We start from the raw sequence: 21,740 nt of genomic DNA, 5'->3' as shown, positions 1-21,740 counted from the left end.
GCCCTATCAGCTTCAATGAGACTTTGGTATTTTGGACTACTCCATCCCAACTCCATGTTCCTTTCTTGAGGGAGGACAAAGGTTGTGTAGCCATCAGGCATGTAGAGGGCACCAGCTGTGTAAAGCTGGCCAACACATGGCCCAGCAGGAAGAACGCTGGGCCTCTGAGCAGAGGTTTGAATCATGCCTTGAGCCTAGAGACTTTGGGGTGGTCACTAAAGCCTCTCTGAACATGAGCTTTCTCACCTGTAAAGTGGTGATGAGAGCCCTTACCTGGCAGAGAACCACCAAGCAGCTCTCCAGAGCTGTTTGAGACAACTTAACTCCTGCTCTTGAGTGAACAAAAACAGTCTCCAAAGCCATGACCTTCTCTGGCTCCTCTCTCTACTTCTGATAAGGTACCAGAGCCCAGACACATGACTCCCAGGGAAAATGACTTTATTGACCAACGGTTTCTTTAAAAGGAGCTGCAAAAGCATATTCTGGTTTGAGAAGATCGTTAGGAATCAAAGCCTGTTTTAATTCCCACCCAGGGAGCCCTGCGGTATACTGATCCGAATCCTCAAACTGGCTTACTTGGTTATTCCCTTTCTCCAAACTGTGAACTTCACACTTTAGGCTCTATTCAAATACGATTCCACTCAGGCTACATACTAAACTTCTCACTCTTCAGCTGCACAGCTTTGTCATGGATTCTCGCTGTGCCTTCCTCCAGTGCCTTCTCCATGGCTTCATGGTATTTCTCCACAGCACTTTTCAAGGAGAGGAAGATTTCCTAGAAGGAAATACGAAAGGCCATGAATTTTCTTTTAAGCAAGCTACGATTTACCTCACTGGTCCATGAAATGGATCCTCTCAGTATGTACAGTCTATATTGACTCAGATCGAAGTGTCTTCACACCTCTTCTGGAGCTGGTTTTTGGGGAAAAATTCAGTCTGGTCCCTGGGGAGCAAGACCCTCCAGTCTAGTTCTGCACCACCTCCATTTTTGGAAAACAGACTGAATCGGCCATCTTCTCTCCTTATAGAGAACCCCACATTCATTGGAACGGGGTAAAGAGCAGAGGCCTGGGCTCCAGGCTCACATGTAACCCTGGACAAGGACTTTTCGTTCTTGGGTCTGTTTCCTCCTTTCACATGAGGGGCTGGGGCTATGTGGTTTGGGAGTCTGCTTCCACTCTATACCTATTTTATAATCTCTAGAATTTTGGCCTCCTGCTCCCTCAAATCCTTGGAATTAAGACTTGCCAGTGACAAACTCCCCTGGATGGTCACCTCATCCCCGCTCTTATTCTAGTCTTCCATCATACTGTGATTGAGCCTATCTGCCATTTTCCTGGAAGAATGTAATCTCTGTGAGGGCAGGAATGGTTTCAGTCAGTGGATAAGCCTTTAGGTCTTCTGCTTTTTGTCACTGTAACCTTAGCACCTAGCAGACACTCAATGGATGCTTTTGGACTGAGTGCACATTACTAGAATACATTTGACACCAAGATCAATCTAGTGCTTTTCAGATCCATTTTTAATACGAATGAACATTTTTATTCATGCTCCTTAGTCAAACCTTAATTTCTAAGATCTGAGGTTGGTCTTAATGATCGTTAAAAGACAACTGTTAAAAGACATACTTGCATGAGGTTAGTAGCAGATCTAATTCTGAGCATACACAAAATCACAATGTAGCACAACAGTGGCTTAGAGAGCATAAATACTCTGCAAAAGTCTTACTTCAACACTCATCAAACTACAAAGGTAATCCTGTATCCCTGAAGGGTTGTCACACTGGTACAAAAGTTCTACTAGTTATGTCCAAACTGGAGAGATTTATTTTGGAAAGAGTACAGTCCTGGCAACAGATTGTATCTGCTGCCTAAGGCCTAATCCAGTGAAATATGGTTCTGGTAATATATGTCAAATGAGAACCAGATGGGTTAAAGGGATTAAATTAAATGCTGATAGGAACATGGAGAAATAGGCCCAATATTACATTGCTAGAACAGCTGTGAATTTTTTAGAAGGCAAAATGGAAATATTAAGAGCTGTAAAGTTGTTCATGCTCATTGACCTAGAGATCCTCTCCCCCCTCCCCCCAAAGGTATTACTAAGAGGGTAAAAAGCTATGTATGTATGAAACATTCATGGAAGTTTTGTTTGTGATGATAAAATAACACAAATGCAATGAATGAGAGAAATGGCAGGATAGATAGCGATATTTGACTATAATGGATTATATTGTTATTAGAAATGACATATTAGAAATATAAAGCAAATAAGGGACACATAGGATGTGAAGATAGAATTAATTCCCCCTTTATCTATTTTTAGTTAATCAAATCAAGAACTTAAAGTACCCCTTATAAAAGGGAATCCTTTATTCTCTTTGCCTAGCTGTAGCTAACACTTTAGTTAATACTAACTTAAGTATCTCACTAGATTGTGCAGACAGGAATAACTCTCCTTTCTCTACCTTTTGATCAGATCAAGCTTGAACTGGGTGGAGGAGCTCAAAACCACTTAGTGAATTCACAGCCTACTTAGTGCTGGGTGAGAAGCCAGTAAGATACTTGGAAGAGCTCCACCCCTTTTAAAAACTTAGTCAGACACTTGTTCTTTTAAGAATTCACAAGAGAGTTCACACCTGCAGAAACTCAATAACTCAGAAACTATGAACCTCCTGGGCAGCGCTAGACAATTTTGGAAACTGTGAATGGCACCTGTGAAATGGGACAGGGGCAAGAAGTCACCATAAAAGCAAGCCCTGAACTCAGTCTGGGGAACTGGTCTTGGAGAAGACTGTGTGAAGAGATTGTCTTCTGGAGACAGTCCTCTAACTGGGGAGTCTTTGAGGGAGCTTGCTGGAGACTGATTGTGGGATTGGAGCTCTGCTTCAACTGAGACTCTGACTCCTGGACTGCTTCGTTGGATGAGTGAAAGGCTGGCTCCTTTCCTAGTTTCCTAAGAGACTAGCTTTCATCTTGGAGAAGGCCGTGCGGTTACTCACCAGTAGCTTTCTTGGTTGAGAGCTTTTAAGTGCTATCCTCCTCACATTTCTCCTTTATTATTTCCTCTCTATTTGTAAATATTTGTAAATACATTTCAGACTCAAGATGTAATAAATATTGGCGATCATATAACTCATAAAATTATTATCCAACCATTAAATTTAATCCTTATGCCCTCTTTAGCACTTAGCCAACCATTAAGTAAGAGAGCTCACAAGTCACTTACTATTCCACACCCCCAAAGGCTACAAGCACTGCCCCACCTTGGGCAATGCTAGGCAAACTGGGAGATTGCAATTTGCTCCTGTAAAGAGGGGGAGAGACAGAAAGCGACATAGGAAAAGGGGGAATAAAAGGTCAAGACCAAAGATGGATTCATTCATTCTGTGTTGGTGGGCCAGGTTAGAGGAAGACTCTTGGAAGCTGTCACATTGCCCTAGACTCCTCCTTGGCTGGAGCATGCTGCGCTGGAGAGGCTTGCTGGGTGAGTGAATGGAGCTGAAGGAAGAGACCTGCGTTTGGTGGAACCCTTGCTGAGGACTACAGGACTTCCACGTGGAGATTGGGACTTGAGGGAGCCCTGGCTGGGGGCTGGGCTGGACTTCACCGGAGCAGCACTTAGGGCTAGTAGGCTAGACCAGGCTTTGTCTCCTTCCTACATTTCCCATTTTCAGTATCTCTACCTTGTAAATAAAAGCTGCTAGGAGCTAATATTTTATCATTGGTGACCACTTTTATAACTCTCATATTGAGTCAAAACCTAAATTTAATTGTTATAAGGTGTAAAGGAGAAAATGAGAATTATTATGGTTGGACTAGATATGTAAATTTTGGTCACCAGAAATCGATTAACTCGATTTCAAAATAAGAGACCCAAGTCAGGATGACTTTTATGGTGGTTTATTTACAATTAGGAAGGTTGAAGGTAGGGAAATGGAGAGAGAGAAACTCTGGCCCAGACTAGAGGCCCGAACCAGGCAGGCACACAGAGGTTAATTAAACAAGGCTTCTAGCCACAAGGCCTCCTCTGAGGTGAGAGGCCTCCCTGAGGCTGGAGCCTCCAGAAACGCCAAGGGAAAAGGAAAGAGACACCCACGTGACAATTCAAAGAAGCAGTCTGAGGTCTCACCCGAGCTACCTCAATACCAGGTTCAAAGAGCCAAAAGCCCCTCACAGGAAGTTACCATCATATTTCAAAGGCAGCAGCTTTCATCACTTCCTGTGCCCACCTCCAGTTTCACGTGGACAAATGGCAGCCTCAAGACTGTTTTGGACTGCCCAAAGAGCAGTCCCTTCTTTTTGATGTCACTTACTATCACATGTGGGTCACTGACCTCCCTCCTCTCCCCCCTTAATTCTAAGTTGGGTGGGGTGACATTCTTCCTGGTGGCTAAAGTCTAGAGAATGAATAAGGGCGAGCTAATTCCATTTAGGGGCTCAGTGGATTGAGAGCCAGGCCTAGAGACTGGAGGTCCTAGGTTCAAGTCCAGCCTCGGACACTTCCAGCTGTGTGACCTTGGGCAAGTCACTTGACCCCTACTGCCCACCCTTACCACTTCTGGGCCAAGGATGGTCCCTAGCCTGGATGAAAAAGGAGGAGGGTTGGGCGTGGGCCCACCCTGTAAAAACTACATCTGCTAAAGAAACTGCAACCTAAAGTAGGGGCAGCTGGGCTAGCTCAGTGGATTGAGAGCCAGGCCTAGAGACGAAAGGTCCTAGGTTCAAACCCGGGCTCAGACACTTCCCAGCTGGGCAACCCTGAGCGACTGTGTGTCCCATTGCCTACTGGTTGTGGCCCTATGCTCCTAGAATGGAGTCCCAGGATAAAAAAAAAAAAATTCCATTTACACAAAGGAAGAGATAAAAAGAGTAAAGAGAATACTATATACCATGATTACATTAAAAAAATAACAGCCACCAAAGCAAGAGAAAAAAATATCCAAATAAAAGAAATCCAAAGAGAACTCAAAAGCAAAGGTTGTTATATTACCATACAAATATAATTTACATTTTTTAAACACTCTCACCTTCCACCTTGGAATCAATACTATGTATTGGTTCTAAGGCAGAAGAGTGTTAAGGGTGGGCAATGGGGGTTAAGTGACTTGCCCAGGGTCACACAGCTGGGAAGTGTCTGAGGCCACATTTGAACCCAGGACCTCCCGTCTCTAGGCCTGGCTCTCAATCTACTGAGCCACCCAGCTGCCCTCTAATTTTCGTATTTTAAACAAATTGTAAACCGTGTGGAGTTTGTGGTTTGGCACAGAATTTGTTTTCTGCATTTGTTTTGGATGTTTACAGAGACTAGCATTATACCCGGGGCACGAGCTGTGACTCTGACAATCACAGACCATCTCAATGATCAAATCCCTACGCACCTGGAATTTTAGCTTCTCATTTTCGGTGACATCTTTGAGCTGTTGTATTTCAAGTCTGATCCTTTGGACATCACGATTAATTGTTGTCACCTGTTCATATATGGCTCCTCTCTTCTCTTGAAGTTTATTACATTCCCTACAGGAAAAACCAAGATGGTAGAATTTGATAGCTGCTCTAGAAGCAAATGTCCAAAGAGAAAAATGCAAACTTTAAGTGGAAATGAAAGCTTTTTGGAAGTGAGTATTTTCCCTTATTTCAATTCAAAATTTTTTTTCTTGATAAAACTTACACCTGCACTCAGGATATAAAAAGAAATCCCTGAAAAGTCCAGAGTGTTAGAATCATTCTATACCAGTGAGTTTGGACGCTTAAAAATGAGTACATAAAATGGAACTTCGAAGTCATTCAATTTCCAACTCCATCAGCAAAGGCCAAAATTTCTTGGGAAACTTAGGCTATAACAAATTCCTTATTAAACGAGTCTCTGTGTCCAAACATGTCTAGATCTGATCAAAGGGACTTTTCTAACAAGGCTTTTGTTATTTTCATTAGAAATAAATTAATATTGAGAATTTAAGACAACAACTACTTTTCCATAGTCTTGGTTGGCAAAATACTAAGCTCTTAACGTTTCTATAATTATGTTTGCATAAGTTGCTAGTTCGAGTGGAATCTTTTATTCTTCTTTTGTATGCCAGAATGAGAAGAATCCCAAGCTAACGTTCTGATGACTATGCTAAGAATGTCTAATCAGAAATAGTGGGGGATCTCAGACATTACAAAACACCTGCTCCTACTTGTTGGAGCCAAATCAAAGTCATTAAATGCCTAGGAAGAGCTTCTCCTCCCTCCATGAAATGCCAGCTAAACATTTTCAAATTAAACGGCGAGTCAATTGCTGCTGGAAGGGTAGAATGTTCCCTGTTATAAGTATGAATAATATAATCGGACAGAGAAGTTAGAAAGCACATAGTTTCGGAACCAACAGCACAGGATATTTTCGTTACAATGGCAAAGACAGATAGTCAAGACACTTTTCCCATTAATATGTGAAGCCTGAGTTAACAGCCTTCTAGATATAAGACTATGAATGTTGTTGTCTAGGGAAGAAGTTCCAAAATGGATCTAGTTTGTCCAATATAAGAAACAATTTCCATAGCTTGGAAAGCTGAAACATAACGAGATTGGAATAAGCGGCAAAGAGTTACACAGAAGAAATGGAACTGCTGTTTTGAAAGGTGAAGGGACATGCGGGAACCCTGCGGTGACTTACATTTACGTTTCTAATTCTAAAGGCTTTTCCCCCAAAAGATCCCAACTTCTAGCCTACTGATCAGTTTGAATAGAACATTATGCAATTGAAAGTAGTTTAAATTCATACTCAAGTACGGAACGTTTGTATTGCTTGATGTCCTCGTGCTTCTTATTTATCCTTATCTGGGTTGTGGCAAGCTTCTCTTTCTCCACAATGACTTGTCTTTTCAATGAGGTCTCCTCGGCCTTCAGCTTCTTTAATTCTGTCTGAGCACTTTCGATCTGGTCCTCCAGGGATTGGTTCTGTGGGTAAAGGAAAGTATACCGAATCATACAAACCAATCGTAGGGTAGGAAGGCGACAGGTTTTGTTTGTTTTCCCAGGACCAAATTATGATCAAATACAATTTTAATAAGAGGTTAAATTGGTTTTAACCTTGAGAATTGAGAAAGAGAAAATTTGGACTTGCTATTGTTAAGTCGAATATTTGTAATAGTTAATGGTTAATAATTGAAGCCATATTCGTCTTTGGGAGAATGGGCAATAGCCTGGCACGAGGGGTAAAACTGAGCAGGCAAAAGAACTAGCTAGTAGAGCTGCTGTAATAGTGAATAAAAAGAAGAGCCATGGACACAGTGCTTTCAGGAACGACCGGGTATCACTGCACCCTCTAGTCATCCATCTTTTCTCTTTCTTTCTCACTACGTGATTGGCCAGCATCTTTTCCAGTCCTTCAGTTTGCTGAGTTTTTGTAAGCTGTTTATCTATTAATCGTGACCAGTATACGCGAGGCTACTTCAGATACACTGCATATCTCTTCATTACTCTTACAGGGTCCCTAACGCGCACTTTTTCTAGAACTATATTATTCTGAGAATCTTATGTAGCCACAGAGCATCACTGGAAGTCTTGCTATTTCAGAGACATTGGTGGGGGGAGGGGCCCCAGTCAGTGATATCACCATACAAATGTAATCCAGTTTACTTTCTCTTTCCCTTTCTATTATGATTGATCTTGCTGACTTTTGGGAGTGGTTTGTACCAGAAAGATGCTCTGGAGGGCAAGCTCTGTGGGTTGTTCCCCCAGCTGAATATCATAATTTAAACCAGTGATTCCCAAAGTGGATGCCACTGCCCCCTGGTGGGTGCTGCAGCGATCCAGGGGGGTGGGGATGGCCACAGGGGCATTTCTCTTTCCCATTCATTGCTATTAAAATTAAAAAAAAAATTAATTTCCAGGGGGCTAGGGAATACTTTTTCTGGAAAGGGGGCGGCAGGCCAAAAAAGTCGTCTGGGAAGCGCTGCTTTAAACAAGAGGCATGTCTTTGTCTTGCTCTTAAATTTTTGTAATTAATACTGAACTTAAAATATAAAAAAGAATATTGGTTCCATGTCTTTGTAGTGCAGTGTGACAAACATTCATTACAATCTAATGGGCATCCCTGCTTTAGATGTCAGATGTTTTCATTTTTATGCCTTCTGACACCCCGCCTTGCCCAGGAACAGGATGTTCATTGTATAAACGTTATTCACCTTAAAAGCACTCACTGCCTCTAGCCTTGCCTGTTGCTTCCATTTGCCCTACCTCTCTGGGCACACATCCAATTCAATAAACATTCATTAAGTACCTATTATATGCCAGACAGATCATATTTTTCCACCACATATTTTGATACCAAACGCTGTAAGTGAAGGGGTATCTGATATTCACCTCCCCAATTCTCATATCCCTGATTGTATATTTTTCTCCTTACATCCTCCTACAAAGAGAAATAACAACGTGGTCTAGTCCTTCATTCTAGGAGTCTGTCTTCCTTTTAACTTTCTTTCTCTATCTCCTCTTAAAACCCTCAGAACAAAACCCAGCTGCTCCCTGTTTATCTGATTAAACTCTCTCAGTATCCATTAAGAGTACTGAAATTCTGAAAAGACACCTCTTCTCCCCGTTATCACATTACTGCTTCATCATCCAACAGAACCTTTTGATTTTTCAAACACCTGCTAATATTCTAGATTTCTCTGGACCTGTATTGGCTTTTCAAAGTTCCCCCCTTCCCCATCCCCCCCAAGTTTTGCAGGGTAAACATTCTTGGTTGCAAGCCCTTATCTTTTACCCTTTGGAAGCTGACAGGTCTTATGTTATCCTGCTTGTGGTCTTTTGGTACTTGATCAGCTTTCTGGATTGCTTGCAGTATTTTTTTTCTTGAGAGTCTAAATAACATTCTTGAGGCTTTTTCTTTTGGGATTTATTTCAGGGAATCATCTGGTGGATTCTATCTTCATTTATCTTCTGGTTTTAATCAATTTGGGTGGTTTTCATTTGTGGTTATCGTCTAGAATTTTTCTTTATGATCATGATTTTTTAGGGGATGGGGCCTAATGATTCTTAAATGATCTCTCCTTGACTTTTTTCAAATCAGTTTTTTTTTTGATAACAGATATATGATTCTTTATAACAGTCTATTTCTTTGTTTATATTCCTCTCTCCAGTCTCTGAAGATAGGATTAACTCTCCCCTTGCCTATTTTTAGCTAAACAAATCAAGAACTCAAAACACTCTTACCTAACACTAAGTAATAGAATTCATAGTCACTTACTAGAGTAAGCTCATACCTCCAAAGGATACTGCCACCACCTTGGGCAATGCTAGGCAAATTGAAAAATTGCAATTGGTTCCTATAAAGGGGGAAAGGGACAGGAAGTGATGTGAAAAAAAGACTATAAAGAATCCTGAACTTCTTGCCCAAGGGACTTTTCCTTTGAACTTCTTCTCCTTTGGAGTTCATCTGTGGACACGTTGCATTGGTGAGCTGGACTGAAGGAGGAGACTCTTTCCCTGGATCCTGCATCAGATTGCTGGGTGAGTAGCTGGCCTTCCTTTCCTGGCTTCTGGAGAGATTGGTTCCAGAGAGGCTTTCCTTTCCTGGAAGAGGCTGCATTGATGGAACCCTTGCTGAAGACACCACCGGGACTCCTGGCTTAAGAGACTATCATGACTCCATGTGGAGATTGAGACTTGAGAGCCCTTGCCAGGTGGTGAGCTGCACTTCTTCAGACAGAAATTATAGGGTATCCAGCTAGGCAATACTTTTACTTCCTTCCTACATTTCTCTCTTTTACTCTATCTCTATTAAACTAAATTGTTAAGTGCGGCTAACAGACTTGTGACTTAAGAGTTAATTTTTTAAATTGGTGACTACAATATTACTTTAGAACTTTCATATTAGCATAAAAATTTCAGATGAGCATAAAAACCTAAATTTTAAATTCTTATAAACCTTAGTTCCTGATTTGTGCTTTGTGTTGGGGTAATGTGATATTGGAAATTTGGGAGTCCTTGAACTAATTTTGAGGTGCCTGATCTAAACTTCTTGTGGAAACTTAGGGCTCTTTCAAATTACATTTCCCATGATTCCTCTTATGTAATCACTTAGACAGGAAGTGCAATAACGTAGAAAGAAGATATAAAAAGGAAGTGCCTGGAAGGGCACAGCCTTTTTTCTGCCTAAAGAGTGGAGCCAGGATGGGAGGAGGAGGTAATGGTGGGTCCTAAACTAACTCTTAATATGGCACGTGGCTTCATTTCTCTAATGACTACCAATAAATCCTTGAAAACCCTAATATTTTTGAATCTATCCTTTTATATCCATTTTATTTCTTACAGTAAGATATCCACTCTTTCGCTTTTGGGTGAAGAGCTAGGTCTTGCTGGAACTCATCCTGTCTTATGGCTTGATGCACTGATCTCCACTTCCCAGGGACAGGCTCTTCCTGGTTCTTTGAAGGTTTAGAATGATGGATCTTCAGGCCTACTGTGCTGAGAGTTTTGATGGATGATATCTCAGGATCTCATTTGGAGGTGGGGTAGATATTGAACAAGTAAAAAAAAAATCATCCACATTCCTATTGCCACCAAGATTATTAAGAAAATGTTAACTATTTTCTCATCTTTATGAGAACAACTTACATATATTTTTGAGGGCATCCCTAATGAAAACAAAATAGGATTAGGGAGAACTTTGTGTATAGCAAAAAAACACTAGAATTTAGCTGGCAGTCGTTGAGCAAGAAGTGCAGATATGGGAGCGAAAAAAGACACAGTGAGAATGGGTCAGTGTTAGATAATACAAACCTCTTTCAGGATCCTCGTTACTTTGTCCATGCTCTCAGCAAGTTCTTGCATTTTCTTTTGATACAATTGTACCTCCATTTGGAATGCAGGCATACCCTCGATTGCATCTTGATAGGCTTCATATTTCTCAGTCACCTCAAGCTAAAAAGAAAAAGTACTTGATAGAAACCAGAGTTCAACAATCTTCTCTATATAAGCAGTAGAAATGTCTGTCTGCTCTTCAAGAATATTTCATAAAGAACATACAATAGATGGAACAATTTAGTTTCTTAGTAAGAGAGCCCTAGTAATCTGCTATGCAGAAGTGCACACCGTTATCCTTCTTAACTGCCAAAATGTCTTCAGACCACTTTATTACAAATGCGCTCAGGATAATTCAAGGGAAATTACCTAATCCTGGGGATTCTGGGAAAGTCTTCTTTGGGCATTAATACTAAGATGGTTCTTGATGAATTTGTGTAATGCTCAATTTAAATCTTTCTGTTGATTTCCCAAATACAGCTATTGCTTAATTACAAATGGCACTGGGAAGTAGAAGAAGCCTAAATAACTGAGTGTACAGCTATTTTACTGGGAGCGAGATCCAAATGTCAAGCAATTTGTTTCTTCCAATGGGGCAGGATGGAGATAAGTAGAGAAATGACTACATGGCAGGCACAGATCATTGATAAATTGGAAAAGTGTCCCTACACCAATCAGGGAGTTGGACTAGATGGCTTCCATGGTTCTTTCACTGGCTAAATCTATATGATTCTTTGAAAGATGCCCAAACTACATGGGAGACCAACATGAAAGAAACATTCAAAAAAGAAGTCACTGCAAATTATTCACCTTTGATGCTTTGAGCTTCTGCACCGTCTCTTTCATTTTCTCTTTATCATTCTTTAACTTCTCTGGGGAGTCCACAATTTTTGTTTTCAAATTCTCCTGTTCTTCTTTTAAAGTAACCAGTGACAATTTTAATTCATTCTGGTGAGAGAACATATATTAAAGCCTGAGATTAGATAATCTCTTTGGAAAAGTGAAGTTCTCCCTTCTTTATTTCTTCACCTGTAAAATGATGAGTATTGCAAACTGAGGCATACCTCTTTTAACTTCCTGCTTTTCTATCCTCCTAGAAGTAGAGTGTACTTGAGACAATGAAAAGCCAGTACCCAAAGAATCTTTGAGAACACCAGAATACACCATACCCTTGTCATGATTCTAAAAAGCCTTTGATGTGGCATTCTTTACAGAACAATGAACTTGGGAGAATCAGAAAATAAACTGGCTTTTTTTTTTACCCTTTAATACAGACTAATTGCAATGGCCGGTGAATTTGAATTCCAATGCAAACTGCTCCTGCCATAATTCTAATTTCAAAAGTGAAGTATACTTAATGATTTCTAAAATCAGAAATCATGAGGAAATTACTAACACAAATCTTTTCATAACTTTGTATTGCCTAACACATTACCATCCTTACTAAAAAACTCAAATGGTAAGATATTTCCACTGATGAAAGCTGCCAAAATTTTCTGTTAAAACAAAAAACACAACAGCTAGAATCATAGATTCATTCTATCTAACTGCTTCATTTTAATGATCTTTTTTATTAATACTGTACGTTTCTTTTTTCTGAATAAATTGTTGCCCCTCCCCTAACTAAGATGCCATCACCTTGTAATAAAAAATATATAAAGAGGGAAAAAAAGACATTTCAGTAAACCCACAACATCAAGTGTTCCAGTCAATGTATATCTTACATTCCTGGTTCTGCTTATTTCATTCTGCATCAGTGCATATAAGTTTCCTCATAATTTTATAAATTCTTCATGTTCAATGTCTCTTATAGTAAAAACATTCCACCACAAAAAGGCAGCAGACTTTCTCTAGCTATTCTTCAGTTAGTAAATATCTTTGTTTCTATGTCTTTGCTACCACAAAATGTTAATATAAATATTTTGGTGTTTTTGACCTCCTTCAGAAATATTCCTAGCAGCAGAATATCTAAGTCAAAAGGCATAGATATCTTATTCACTTTTTAAAACAGAATTCTAAATTGCATTCCACAATGGCTGGATCAATTTGCAGCTCTGCCAATGATGCACTTGTCTTTCCATAGCTCTTCTGATATCTTTCTTTTTTTTTTTTTTTAAACCCTTTCCTTCTAATTTTCAGTCCCAAGGCAGAAAAGCAGTAAGGGCTAGGCATTTGGGGTTAAGTGACTTGCCCAGGGTCACATAGCTAGGAAGTGTCTGTCTGAGGCTAGATTTGAACCCAGGACAACATTTCTCCAGGCCTAGCTCTCTATCAGGTCAAACTTTTTTTTTTAAACTTGAATTTCTCTTATTAATGATTTAGAGCAATCTCTTATATATGGTTCTTAATAGTTTTGATTCTTATTTTGCAAACCGCCATATGATTGGGCCTCTTCCACTTTGAAGTATAGCTTCTGGTCTTACACATTTGTGTGAATTACCTACATAGTGGGCTGTCAGGCCCCAATTAGAAATATTTGACACAATTATTTTTTTTCCCAACAGTTCTTCCTTCCTATGCTTTGTAGGTAGAGCTGTAAATCAGTACAACTACCTTGGAAAGCACATTGCAATTATACAAATCCATGAATAAAATGTCCATATCCTTTGACCCAGTGATCAAACAACCACTAAGCAGATTATATACCCCAAAGACATCATTGATAAAAATAATATACCTACATATACCAAAACATTTATAGTAATGCTTTCTTATGATAATGAAGAATTAGAAGCAAAGTTAATGTCCCTAACTATGAATGGAATGGAATGTTACTGTGCTGGAAGAAACAACCAATATGATGAATATAGAAAAACATGGAAAGGCTTATAAATGGACATAATGGCCAAGACAAGGTAAATGGAAAGAGGAACCACCACAAAAGGGAAATTCTGCAGAATTACAAAAAGCAAGCAGAACCCTGAAGTTAAAATAAGACAACGCCTTCCTCAATTTCTCCGTAGGGGTAGGAGGTCCACAGGTGTGGAACATTGTTTATATTTTCAACCTTTCTTGATGTACTGGTTGGTTTTTTTTTTTTTTTAATTTTAAACCCTTAACTTCTGTGTATTGACTCATAGGTGAAAGAGTGGTAAGGGTAGGCAATGGGGGTTAAGTGACTTGCCCAGGGTCACACAGCTGGGAAGTGTCTGAGGCCGGATTTGAACCTAGGACCTCCTGTCTCTAGGCCTGGCTCTCAATCCACTGAGCTACCCAGCTGCCCCTGTACTGGTTGGTTTTGCTGATTTTCCCCCTTCCTTTTAATTTTTTTTCCTTAAAATATGTTGTTATGGAATGACACTCTGAAAAGAGTACAATACGAAGAGAAATTTAGGTGATAGAAAAGCAGACGATATCCTTAAAAATGTTTTTCCTCTTTTTTCTCATGTAAGTGAAATTATGACTTCTGTGATCTCCTTTCTCTATCCCTAATTTGCCAACCTTCTATTTCCTGCCAGTCTGTACCCCTTCTGGACTTCTCTGCCATGCCCCAGAGACACCTCTTCATCCTGGAAGATCATTTGGGATCCCTTTCCTGGGCTCCCTCCTGATTGGGGGGCTCAGTACAGAGCTGTCACCTAAGGGGGGTGTTCAAATCACCTGGATGTTCATTTCCCACCCAGCTGCACTCCTTTGGACTTCTTGGGAGCATGTCCCTGGCTGGCACTTTTATAGCTATTCCCCCTCTCCCCTTCAGATCCCCCTTCCCTATTAGAACATAACTTCTTTAAGGGCAGGGACCGTCTGTCTTTTTTGCTAGTTTTTGTATCCCCAGTGCTTAGCACAGGGCCTGGCACACAGTTAGAGCTTAATAAATGCTTGGTGAGTGGATGACTACCCCACAGTCACACGATGGTAGCGTAAGAGTAGAAGGAGAACCAGATCCAAGTTCTAGTCTAATATTCTTCTTTTCAGAATGGCAATTGTTTGATCTTTCAAGTAGGACAAGAAAACTTTGGCCTTGACTGTATTCCCCAGATAAGAGATTATTTGCTATCCAATGAAAGCTCTGCTGCACCATGACTCGGTGTCTCTAGGCGTCCCACACAGCTCAGATGTTCCTCTTTCAGATTTCCCAGGCTTACCACTTTGAGCCTAGTTAAATGGAGAGTAATGAAGATTTACCAAATGTTTAGTGCTCTCAGCAATGTCTAACTTCTTCTGGGAAATTCCTTCTTGTATCGTTACCTGGGTAAGAAAACTGTGATTAAGAATAGTTTAAGGATTCAGAAAAATTTAAAAAACAAAATCTATTATTCTTTTTTGATCACCCACCCAACGTATAATCAACACAACAGCCGTTCTTAGAGACATTGCTTTAACAACACTCCACCAGAGCATAAATGGCAGAATCATCTGGTCTTTACGAGGATGAGGATAGTGAATTTGCCTTTACCAGTAGGCTCAAAGATGACCAAGCTATGGGATAAAGGCTCATACTCACAAAACTCATATGTCTAACTGATTAACCAGAGCACTAACTCATGAATTTAGGGTGGGAGGTATACTTGTCATAAGAACTCTTATGGGTTCCTAACTGTGTGACCCTGGACAAGTCACTTAACCCCAACTGCTTAGCCCTCACCACTCTTCTGCCTTGGAAGACAAAATGTAAGGGTTTTAAAAAAAGAGCTCTTATTGGTTTTCTGAACAAGGCACTTTCTGTCTCCTAGCAGGGAAGATCACTTTAGGAAACTAGATTATGATGGATGAATCAAACAGTCGCTTTGTGAGCATACATAGTATCAGAACAAAGGAAGGACAATAATCCTGAAAATCTTCTATCAAGTCATAATGTCCTCATCTACTACATGGATGCTTTTGTCTACAGAAATCACCTGTAGGAGCCTAGAACCAGAGCACTCTCCTCCTGGGGAGGACTGAGGAAACATTAGTTAGGCTTCCCAGCCTAAATGTTGTCCCTGGAAGCTCCCAGAGCTCTTAGGACAGCAGAGCATAGTCAAGGAATGTCAGACCTGAAAGAGGCCTTAGTGATTGCCCCACAGTTCCAAGTCTGGAGTCTATAAGCTTGCTTTTCAAAAGTATTTTACTAACTAGAATTCAATATTTTGGTTTCTCCCTAATACTATAAATGTTATGGTCTGCATTAAAAAAAGTCTTCTGCCAAGTTTTTAGGCCTCCCCAGACTGCCAAAGGAGTCCACAGCACAAAAAATGTTAAGACTTTGAACCCATTCATTTGACATTCATTGTCATTATGAGGAAACTGAGGCCCAGAATGTGGAGGTCGTATCCCTCAAAGAGGCCATTTCTTAGCACATTATATCTGAGAATGTTATCTGCCTGAGGTTGGTCGAGAACCACCCTTGAGGCTCTGGGAGGCCTCTGGACTTCTTGGATTGGATTGGGAAGACACTCCCACCTTCTTCCCAATCCACAGGGTGGACGCCCTCCCCATCTGGCTAATTTCCTTTTTCACAAAGATCTGTGTTAACTTCCGTTTCCAGAGGGGACCCTTGCTGGCTGCCTTTGTCCCCAAGTCTGACAAAACGAGTCTGGAGTGAGAGCCTCCTGCTCTTCTGAGCACTGACAATAGCATGTGATGAACAAGTAAAACCAAATTCTACTCGTCCTATACTTTCTATAAGCCCAAAGTTTAGAAACTCCCCAAGAGTTTGAATAGCAATGGGGTCAGACTGTTTTTTGATGAAACCCGTTCAGTGTTTGTTGTAGCTCCTGAATGTCTTCTGAGAGCTGCTTGAATTCTGCTTGCTCTTCAACAGGGACAGAGCTAGGAAAAAGGAAGATAAATTAGATCACGATAACCTCCACCTACCACCGTCCCTCCACATAGTGTTCATTTTAAATCTGCAGAGTGAAAAAAAAGAGAAGAAAAGCTCTTCTACTTGAACTAGAAGTGTGACTTCCCTGGGAAAGATGAGGAAGTGCCTCTGTAAATCAGTGCAGATCAGGCCTTGGCAAACAGTGGTTTGGATAGCTGCCTGGGATATTGGAGCTCTCTTCTGGAATGCAAGCCTAGAGGGCTCTAGCTAGGAAGTCACAGCGTGTCCTTGTTTCTTATGAAGCAATCATGTTTCCTTGCATATCTAGGTTCTACAAGTTTTTAGCCATTCCTTCGTCAATGTGTATCTACACAGTTCCTTTTACTTTGCTCTCAATATGTTGGGGCATACGGTCGGTCCAATACGTTGTATCTTTGACCACACTGGAGTAGACGCCTGTAGAGGGATTTCTGGGTCAAAGAGTAAGGACTCCCTATTTTTAAAGTTGATCCTGTATCATTTTCTTATTTACCATATCTGTAAGCAATTGAGTCTGTCCTGTAATGTCCCATAACTGTGTAAGTCATGGTTCTTTGTCTCTGAACTCAGGACAGAATTCAGTTGGGTCAAATTTAGAATTCCAGCTCTCCTACACATCACTGATCTATTTTTGCCTCAAGGAATTTTGTTGGCCTTGTGGACTGTGTGAGAAAGGGAGTTGGGCCTGATGTCTCTGTGCAACCAAGCTATCCTTCAGGGAGCACCTAGTTTGCTGTCCAGAAGTCTGAGGGGCAATATTATACCTGGACTCCGATAATGTGTACTTCTTGGTGTTGCCAGACCCATTACCAAACTTACAACCTATCATGTTGTGCCCCTTGCTTCAACACTGTAATCAATCAGTCTGTTCTCGGTTTCATGATTTCAACTATCTTATTCTGTACTTTCCTAGACCCTGTAAAAGTGGAACTGTTGGGGGTGGCTAGGAGACTCAGTGGATTGAGAGCCAGGCCTAGAGATGGGAAGTCCTGGATTTATATAGGCCCTCAGACACTTCCTAGCTGTGTGACCCTGGGCAAGTCACTTAACCCCCATTGCCTAACCCGTGGCACTCTTCTGGCTTGGATCCAATACAAGTATTTGTGGCAGTCTGGGTTGGGAGGGGGCATCAGACTCATTTCCCACCAGAATCTTGAATTCATCTTCACTGACAGCCAGATTTGGTGCATCTCTGTATAAATGTCTTTTTTAAGTCCTAGCCATTATGTCTGGCTTTGTAGAGCAAGATACCCCAAATTCCTTGATTTGATCCTCTGGCTTCTAGCTTCTATTGTGTCTCACTGATGTAAAGATCATTCCTGACAATACAGATGGCAACTGATCCTTTCTGGCCTATCATACATAATTCTGTGATCTGTTCTTCTCCAAGTCTTACATGATGATCCAACCAACATGCTGGTTTCTCTTCACATTCTGTTGGCATTCCATGCATATCAGTGGAGCACACAACTTGATATGATGAGCCTATCTTTCTTTGATCTTTCACATACCATTAGTCCTGCATGCTTTTTTGGTAAGAAGTTACATAAGATCAGTGGAATAGACTTGGGGAAAGTGACCTCAGCAAGACAGTGTATGATAAACCCAAAGAGCCCAACTTTTGGGACAAAAATCCACTATTTGACAAAAACTGCTGGGAAAATTGGAAAACAGTATGGGAGAGAATAGGTTTAGATCAACATCTCACACTCTACACCAAGATAAACTCAGAATGACTGAATGACTTGAATATAAAGAAGGAAACTATAAGTAAATTATGTGAACACAGAATAGTACAGTATTCAGATCTGTGGGAAAGGAAAGTTATTAAGACCAAGCAAGAGCTGGAAAAAAATTACAAAATGTAAAATAAATAATTTTGATTACATTAAATTAAAAAAGGTTTTGTACAAACAAAACCAATGCAACCAAAATTATAAAGGAAGCAACAAATTGGGAAAAAAATCTTTATAACAGAAACTGCTGACAGAGGTCAAATTTATAGGGAAGTAAATCAATTGAATAAAAAAAAAAAATCAAGCCATTCCCCAATTGATAAATGGGCAAGGGGCATGAATAGGCAATTTTCAAATAAAGAAATCAAAACTATCAATAAGCACATGAAAAAGTGTTCTAAATCTCTTATAATTAGTTAAGGAGAATTGCTTGTGTATGTCTCAAAAGGACATGCAGAGAAAACAGCAGAAACTAATGATCTATGGGAAACAATACAAAAAGAACTGAAATCATTACATAATAAACTAGAAAATCAGGAAAGAGGGCATGATGATACTACACCAATTCCACTTGCCCCTCTCTGAGAGTCTAATTATCCATCTCTGACCTGCCACTTCTGTGAGAAGAAGGATATGTAATGATGAATTGCAGAAATCTATTCCAGAGAGGGTTGCTAGATGGCTCAGTGGATTGAGAGCCAGGCCTAGAGATGGGAGGTCCTAGGTTCAAATCTGGCCTTGGACACTTCCTAGCTGTGTGACTCTGGGCAAGTCACTTAACCCCCATTGCCTAGCCCTGTAACAAATACAATTAATATAGAAGCATATACATAAAAGATATTAGGGTTTTTAAAAAAAAGAAATCTATTCCAGGCAATTAGAAATAATAATACGAATAGCTACAATAATTTCAGAAATAGCAACTACAGAAACAATAATTTCAGGAACAACATCTATCAGAACAATAAGTATGGGAATCGCAATTTCAGAACTGATAATTCTAGGAACACGAATCAGGCAGATAACTCAAACCAAATGACCCCACAACAATATCTTTTAAGTGGAGTTTGTTCACGAACTACTCAGGGTGCTACTGCCCCTCCATGTGGGGCAGAAGTTGGTGTCCCTTAAACTCTATTGCTTTTATTGTCTGTTGCTATTAATCCTTTTCAGTTGTCTCTCGTCAAAATAGCAAAGGAGAAGAAATAGTTTTTACAATACAGTGCCTATCTACCCCCTTACTTTATTTGTGTCATCCTGTATTTGACCCTGGGTATGTGCCTTTATGGAAGTCCATAACAACATGTATTGTATTGATAATTTGGAAAACTTGTATTTTGTGTGTTTGGAAGATATGAACATATATTATCTCAAGAAAAACCTGTATTAGTAATCTGTATTAACTTGATTTGCATTTTGTGCTTTTTGTGAAATTTTTGTATTTTCTTCAATGATTTATTGTTTTATTTACCTCATTTGAACTCATGCTTGGACCATGGCTAAGTTAAGAGGAAATGCATCTAAATTCTTGGGTAAGAACCTTTATACCTTTATATTCTACCTCTCCTTAAGTGACACTAATTTTAAGATATATATATATACATATACATATACATACTTTTGGTTGTTACTGATTATAGGAGATATATATATATATTTGAATTTTTAGTAATTTTTTATAATTGCACGTGCATTTTAATTTTTCCTAAGCATATGTCATCTATCTAAATTGAAAGAGTTTTTGATTATTAGATTAGTATAGGTTTAGTATATACATTAGTTCTAACTGTAACTGCCTACCCAAAAGCCTTAGACTACTGAAACTGCCATTGGCATTTTGCTATTTATGGGATGTAGTACATATGTCTGATTCAAAGAAATGGAATCACAAAGGAGCATAGACCTCATCTACACTGTGCCAAAGACGCATGGACATCTACATAGTGCCAAAGCAGCATGTACTTAACCTGAACGATGCCAAAAGAGCACACAAGTCAAAAAAGAGAAACCAATAAAAAAGGACTTGAACCTAGTGTGAGACTCAAGGTTGTGATACGTTAAGACACAGGACTCCTTGTACTACACTGCTTGTGAAATTTATATCAAGTACCTAACAATTGGCTCTTATGGCTCCATATCCTATCCCTGAGAAGAAACAACAAAAGAAGAAACGATGAATATAAGACCAATAAATAAAAATCTAGTCCTTTCCGTAATTTTCTTACTATGGTGGTTGACTGTGGTCCTGGCTGTAAGTTGGTACATACATGATGTTGGACATGGATTGCTTTAATTGGATATTATTCAATGACCTATTGTGATTTTTTCCAAACAAAATTTAGGATTGGATGTTTAGAATTTTCATCCAATAGTTATTTGGCTTTTTTGTGCTAATTTTCTAATGACTTTAATTGGCAGTGATTCATATGCCTCAGCCTTGTATCCCTGTGCATGTTAGTGTTTCTTTCTATCCTTCTCAGGGGGGAAATGTGTTTTAATTTCATATGAAAAGACTTTTTTAAGTTATTTTAGTGAAAGAAGTTTACTGCCTCCTGGAATCCAGATGAAGATGCCTGTGGAGATCGCACACTGATCTAGAAGATCCAGAGAAAAACCAGATATGCAAAATTTTAACTTGGGGGGACAGGGGGGATTTGTTTTAAATTCATTTATCTTGTTAAAAATTCATTTGTTCTGTTAAATGCATTTGTTTTATATGTATATATATTTTGTTGTGAAAGAAGGGGACTGCGGCCTGAATTTTTTTTGTTAAAAAAAAAAAAAAAATGCCAAGTATTTGATTTTCTTTTTTTGTAAAAATTGTTGCCATTCTCCCCTTATATTGATGTATATACCTTTTATTTTATTATGATTGTAAGTTTATTTATGTTTGTTATGATCCATTGGGGGGGGGCTGGTCACCCAAAGGATCATGGTGGGGGGGGGGAGGAGGGAAGAATGTGCATTTTAAGATGTTCTAAATCCTGGGAAACTACAACTCCTAGGACTCCTTACCACAACTTCCTCAGACACCTCTGCTTCCTCTGTGGGAGGTGTCTGAGAAAGTATAAGAGAGAGAGAGAGAGAGAGAGAGAGAGAGAGAGAGAGAGAGAGAGAGAGAGAGAGAGAGAGAGAGGGAGGGGCTTGGGTGCTTTGGGCACCTTTTTCCCTCAGAGCGAGAAGCCATCAGAGTTGTACTCCTAGCCTTTCCCTTACATAACTTTTTCTAATCTAAATAAAATCCGGTTAAATACCCTTAGAGACTAACCTGATTTTTTCTACCTAAAGATTAGGATCTACACTCCAAAGGGCTTGGGTCAATTTCCCCACCAGGGCTGGGGACTGACCACCTTCCTTTCCCTTCCTTCTCCTCCTACCTTTCTTTCACCCAACATATCTACCGTCTCACACCTAGCAGATTGGCTAACATTTCAG

The 21,740-nt window shown here is 39.9% G+C and overlaps 1 protein-coding gene across 1 annotated transcript in view; it reads right to left on the bottom strand.

Annotated features, from left to right (window-relative positions):
- Positions 1-421: 421 nt before the first annotated feature.
- Positions 422-21,740, bottom strand: part of NUF2 (NUF2 component of NDC80 kinetochore complex) — a 43,517-nt gene continuing 22,198 nt past the window's right edge. The window contains exons 9-15 of the mRNA XM_044658959.1: positions 16,445-16,538; positions 14,913-14,975; positions 11,598-11,735; positions 10,767-10,907; positions 6,763-6,938; positions 5,381-5,516; positions 422-775 (exon numbers count right to left, since the gene is read on the bottom strand). Of these exons, the coding sequence (XP_044514894.1) occupies positions 647-775; positions 5,381-5,516; positions 6,763-6,938; positions 10,767-10,907; positions 11,598-11,735; positions 14,913-14,975; positions 16,445-16,538 (877 nt within the window). The 3' untranslated portion in view covers positions 422-646. The remainder of the gene's footprint in view (positions 776-5,380; positions 5,517-6,762; positions 6,939-10,766; positions 10,908-11,597; positions 11,736-14,912; positions 14,976-16,444; positions 16,539-21,740) is intronic.

This window comes from Gracilinanus agilis, chromosome 1 (genome assembly GCF_016433145.1).
Source record: "Gracilinanus agilis isolate LMUSP501 chromosome 1, AgileGrace, whole genome shotgun sequence".
In the NCBI taxonomy this organism is placed as follows: domain Eukaryota; kingdom Metazoa; phylum Chordata; class Mammalia; order Didelphimorphia; family Didelphidae; genus Gracilinanus; species Gracilinanus agilis.
Note: the sequence above shows the minus strand (reverse complement) of the source record. Positions and strands in the feature narration are given on the sequence as shown.